Source organism: Zeus faber, assembly GCF_960531495.2.
Source record: "Zeus faber genome assembly, chromosome: 22".
Lineage (NCBI taxonomy): Eukaryota > Metazoa > Chordata > Actinopteri > Zeiformes > Zeidae > Zeus > Zeus faber.
In genome coordinates, this window is record NC_137209.1 from 18,005,346 (window position 1) to 18,011,345 (window position 6,000).

The 6,000-nt window shown below is 47.2% G+C and overlaps 1 protein-coding gene across 1 annotated transcript in view; it reads right to left on the reverse strand.

Moving 5' to 3' along the window:
- The window catches only part of camta2 (calmodulin binding transcription activator 2), a 33,297-nt gene that overhangs the window by 4,779 nt on the left and 22,518 nt on the right, over positions 1-6,000 (reverse strand). The window contains exons 19-24 of the mRNA XM_080023583.1: positions 4,388-4,567; positions 4,157-4,296; positions 2,812-2,987; positions 2,410-2,614; positions 1,885-1,956; positions 713-897 (exon numbers count right to left, since the gene is read on the reverse strand). Of these exons, the coding sequence (XP_079879709.1) occupies positions 713-897; positions 1,885-1,956; positions 2,410-2,614; positions 2,812-2,987; positions 4,157-4,296; positions 4,388-4,567 (958 nt within the window). The remainder of the gene's footprint in view (positions 1-712; positions 898-1,884; positions 1,957-2,409; positions 2,615-2,811; positions 2,988-4,156; positions 4,297-4,387; positions 4,568-6,000) is intronic.

The following is a 6,000-nucleotide window of genomic DNA, read 5'->3' on the forward strand; positions in this document are numbered from 1 at the left end:
GCTGGTACAAACCTTGGTGATGTCCCGTCTCGACTACTGCAGCGCCCTCTTAACAGGCTTGCCGGCCAGTGCGGTGAAGCCACTGCAGATGATACAGAATGCGGCGGCGCGACTGGTGTTCAACCAGCCAAAGAGGGCACATGTCACTCCGCTGCTCATCGAGCTCCACTGGTTACCTGTAGCCGCCCGCATCATGTTCAAGTCTCTTATGCTGGCCTACAGAGTGATTGCTGGGAATGCTCCCGCCTACTTAAATGCTCTTGTAAGAGCACATGTTTCCCCCCAGGTGCTGCGCTCGTCAAATGACCGTCGCCTGGCTCTGCCGGCCATACAGCCACGGCAATCCAGGCTATTCTCATTTGTAGTTCCACGTTGGTGGAACGAGCTGCCAAAAATGACCAGAGCAGGGACCTCCCTCTCTGTCTTTAAGAAGCACTTGAATACCCAGCTCTTCAGTGAGTACCTCCTCTCCTAACCTACAATTACTTAGCACTACCTAGCAGTATTTATTGTTACACTAATGTCTCTGTCGCAATGTAGCTTGAATGTTATTCTCCCTTGTAAGTCGCATTGGATAAAAGCGTCTGCTAAATGACTAAATTTAATGTAAATGTAAATGTACTTGTGTGTATTACTCTATCCTGGTGGGGTGTGTATTACTATGTAAATGCATGTACTGACACTGGGGGGGTGGTGTTTTAGTGTGTATTACTTGATGCGGGGGGGGTGGGCAGCGCCCCCCTGCTTCAGCCTCTCGTACTCCTTGTAGCTGCGGTAGTACTGCTGGATCAGCACGGCCGCCCGCCGACTCTGCTGGAAACGCTTCTGCTCGTAGTACGAGCGGAACTTGGACTGGATCAAGATGGCCGCCTGGGTCATTTTCTTGTACAGTGCGTACTGTGTGGGGAGAGATATTAACAACGTTTACATCAACTCTGATGAAATGCTTCCCGTCGAAAGGCGGGAGAGAGATAAGTTTAGACGGAAATCGAAAAGGAGGGAACCGAAAATCCATCTAAAAGCGCAACGGTAAAATCAGAATAATAAGTGAGGCAGAATGTGCAGCCAGCGGCTCATTATAACTACAAAAAATAAACCCCCACGTCAGGGCGGTCAGGGTCTCGTATCACTCCAAAGGGGGTTGTTTTGTGTTAACGGCTGGCTGAACATTATCAAGTTTATGAAGACTAATTAGTAAATAAAATTATTGATTGGGATGGAATATTGATTACGGAACGATTTTATATCCGGTATATCTAGTTTAAGAGCTTCCACAACAACATTGTTAAAACTGGAACAATCTCGCAAAATATTCTCTCCAATAAAAAACCTTTTCACTGTTAGAAATGTGAAACAGGACATACAGTATCCTCATGCATCTCCTCCAGTCTTCCAGTGCAGTTTCTATGTAGCGTCACAAGATGTCGCCACCGGCTGGTATTAGCATTAGCATGTAGGGGGGATATGAGGGATGTGAGACCAATCAACACTGAGTATTCCACAGACCTGTGTGTGATCAACGTGCAACGGGGCTTCAAAGAATGAGGTTTTTAGACTCTCTGAACTTTAAATTTGATAGAAAACTAAACGCAAGAGAAAAGATCAGTACTCCTATCACCGTGACGACCTCTGGCCTGACACACAAAGACACGCACATACACAATGAACAGCACGACAACCAAACCATTACCATCACATTACCTTCAAAGCTATCCATGTTAGCTAGCAGGAAAGCGCGAGAGAGTGAAAAGTTAGTTAGTTTCGGTTCGTGACCACACACACACACACACACACACACACACACACACACACACACACACACACACACACACACACACACACACACACACACACACACACACACACACACACACACACACACACCTGTTTGTACTTCCTGTAGCACCGCTGGATGACGGCCGCCGCCATGTCCTGCTGCTCCATCAGCCTGCGACCCTGAACAGGACCAGAGCCACATGTTGAACACCACACATCCTTCTACTTTTATGTCTTTTACTATTAATGTTCCGGTGGTGAGGGATCAGCTCCGCTGAACTCAACTAAACATGTTTACGAATAATGAATTCATACTAAAATAAAAAAATAATACAAACAAAATAGATAGCTAATAAAATAAATAATTTAATAAATGTATTTATTATTTAAATGAAAATTAAATAAATACATAAACAAATTGATAAAGACGTTTCAAATTGAAATAAGGCATTTAAAATTATTATGATCAAACATAAAAAAATATAATAATATTAATAATAACAATGAAAAAATAATGGTGTACAATATTTTATCTTTATTTGTTTTCATAAGCATCGATATGTGACCCTGCTTAATTACATGATGGACGGTTAGTGTGTGTATAGTGTGTGTATAGTGTGTGTGTGTGTGTGCCTTGTATCTGCGGAAGGCGTTCTGGATGATCCTGGCCGCCTCGTACAGCTCCCGCTGCTCGCTGTCGGTCAGCGTCAGCAGAGCGAAGTCTCGCTCCATTCTCCCGTTGGCCGAGGCGTTGAGGAACTCCGCCCATGCCGCCGAGGAGGGCGGGCGGAGCCGCTGCAGGGCCAGAGCACTGAGGGGGGAGGGGGGGCGCACACGCCTGCGCGCGCACACACACACACACACACACACACACACACACACACACACACACACACACACACACACACACACACACACACACACACACACACACACACACACACACACACACACACACACACACACACGGCTGTGTTGCTTGAACAACAGGTTGCCACGCTAAGCTAACTGCTACACTAGTGGAGGTGTGTGTACCTGGGCGGAGAGTGGGCGTCGACCGTGTCCAGATATGCAGCCAACCAGGTGTCCTGGATCGATGGGTTATCGTGGCGCTCCCTCAGAGGAGACTCCGCCCCAGGAGGGAAATCCTCCTGTTTGATTCGCTCCGGGGTCGCCTCGATGATCTGCTCCGCCAGAGACGCCATGTCAACCTGAGGAGTGAGAAATATACTGACATGTATACTGTATCTCCAAGTACTGATATCTGTATTTATAACACACACACACACACACACACACACACACACACACACACACACACACACACACACACACACACACACACACACACACACACACACACACACACACACACACACACACACACACACACAAACACCATATTTACACACACAGTATGTACATGTCAAAGATGGCTTCAAGAAAACAGAAGAGCTGTGACGGTGTCCCGGACAGGACGCGACAATTCCAGGAAATCTGTAAATAAATCTATGTTTATTTTCAAACTCGAGACTTGAGCACCTCTGAAAGCAAAAAAAGGGGATATTGGGGGGCGGGGGGGGGGGGGTCGAGAAAAGTAATAATTTAAATTTTAAATAAAGTAAACATTCATTACTAATAACAATATGTTTGAACCCCTACAATGGCCGATGGAAGTTAGAACTCGCACCGTGTTGTTTAGAGAAGACAGATAAACAGGCGTCTGGTTTAACCAATGGCGAGTGAGAATGTAGGCCGTGGGTGTCGCCGGATGTCCCGCCTTCTCTGTCTGTGAACCAACCGCGGTGCAGAGAAGGTAAACGCAGTCTTAGGTCCTTTATTTCCAAAGTGTGTTGATGAAAAACTCGCATGATGGCACAACATGTGAGCCGTATGACTATCAGGCTGCTCGGGGGAGCTTTTTAACAGGCTTACCAATCAAGTTCAAGATTTCAGTGAATGAAAGTTTCCATCTTCAATTTTGCAAATATGTTAAAAGCCGCTTAAAAGCTTTTATTTCAATAAGTTATTTCACTATTTCATTATTTATGTGTGAAAAATAAAAAAAAATTAAAAATAAAAAAAATAAAAATAAAAAAATCATTTATTTCAACTTGGTCCTCAGAAATTATTTTCAGTTTGTGAGACTCATTCGTCCACTCCTTTGCTGAAGTGACTCCTGAGCCATTCAAAAGATTTGTTCGCTACGTCCAAATCGTTTGCAAGTCTTGCATCACCTGCTAACCCTAATAATAAGAACAGCGTGTTTTTTTTAAGCGGTCTACAAAGTGGTAGAATGCCGTGGGGTTATTTCATTGTAAAAAAAGTGTTTGGTTGGAAACACTTGGAGACATACTGTGCGGTTAGCGTTTGCAGCCACCTGTAAGAGCTCTTCAGGCAGCTCTTCTTCTTCTCCCTCGTTCTCTGCGTTCTCGCTGTCCGTCAGGATGGGGGGGGTGTGGGGCGGAGGAGAGGGGGGGCAGGCGGCCTCAAAGTCCATCAGGGAGCTGGGACTCGAACCTGCATCACAGAGAACAACCTCGGGTCATTCGTCGGGCGCGGCACCAGGGATCGAACCGCCGAGTTTTGTGCCTCGCTTGTAGGCTCTCACCCAGCGTCAGCGGCTCTTCGGTGCAGACGGCTCCTCTCTCCTCCAGAGGGTGGAGGGACGAGAGGGGGAGGGGAGAGGAGGAGAAGGGAGGAGAGGAGGGAGAGAGAGAGAGGGTGTGGCCACTGGAGTAGGCGGAGCTTGGAGAGGGGGAGGAGGGGGGGCTGCTGGAGGAGCTCAGACCTGAAAAAACAACAAAAACATTACTGTGTGCATGTGTACTGTACTCTGTATATGTGTGTGTAATCTGTACACACACACACACACACACACACACACACACACACACACACACACACACACACACACACACACACACACACACACACACACACACACACATACTGTATTTATACACACACACTGATCAGCCATAACACTAAAACCACCACCAATAACCACTAATATTATGTAGCTCCCCCTGGTGACGCCAAAACAGCTGTGACCCGTGGAGGCGTGTCCTGTGGTATCTGGCAGCAGCCTTATTTTAACGTTAGCAGCAGATCCTTTAAGTCCTGGAAGTTGTGAGGTAGGGCCCCCATGGATCGGGCTTGTTGTTCCAGAACATCCCACAGATGCTCCATCGGATCGGACCCTAACCCCGCCCATCCACATGATGTAGAAGAAAACGTGATTCATCAGACCACCACCTTTTTCCATCGCTCCATGGTCCAGTTCTGATGCTCACGTGTCCATTGCAGGTGCTTTGGGTGGTGGACAGGGGTCAGCATGGACACTCTGACCGCTCCCATACGCAGCAAGCTGCCATGCACTGTGTGTTCTGACACCTTTCTATCATAGCACCATTCACTTTTTCACCACTTTGTGCTACAGTAGCTCTTCTGTGGGATCAAACCAGACGGGCTGGACTTCACTCCCCACGTGCATCAATTGGGTCCCATGACCCTGTCGCGGGTTCACCGGTTGTCCTTCCTTGGAGCACTTTTGGTAGGTACCAACCACTGCATACCGAGAACACCCCACAAGACCTGTGGTTTTGGAGATGCTCTGACCCAGTCATTTAGAATCACAGTGTGGCCCTTTCAAAGTGGCTCAGATCTAGGGCTGCCCCCTGAAAGTTGACGAGTTGAAACACCAGTCCGAAACCCGTCAGTCGACTGTGATTCTTCAAGTCGAGTAGTCGTTCCTTTTTTTGTTTTGTTGTTGTCAGTGTGCATAACAGGATAAAATAGATAGATGCTTACAAAGTGCACAGGGATAACATTTCAATGGGGAATCATAAATATATCTTTATATGTGTGAATTGTCGAACACAGCTCTCTGTGCGCCCCGATTGCAGAGAGCAGCATGAAGAGTCAGGCCCTGTTCCTCCAAATAAAACAAAGAAAACAGTGTGGGGACGGTCCACGGCGGAACGGGGGCGAGACACATAGACTCGTACAGATTATGTTCTGTTCAGAACGCATGGAAAGGGGGTGATCGGGGAGAGAGTCATGGAGACAGGGTCTCCCCGTTACGCACCGTTTCGTTCCATAAGCAGACGTAACATAAAATAAGCTACCGGCCTGGCCCTGTCGACCCCTGCCGAATAGTCGAATATTCATATCCAACAGCCGAATCCGATTCGACTGACAAAATTCACATCCTTAACGCCT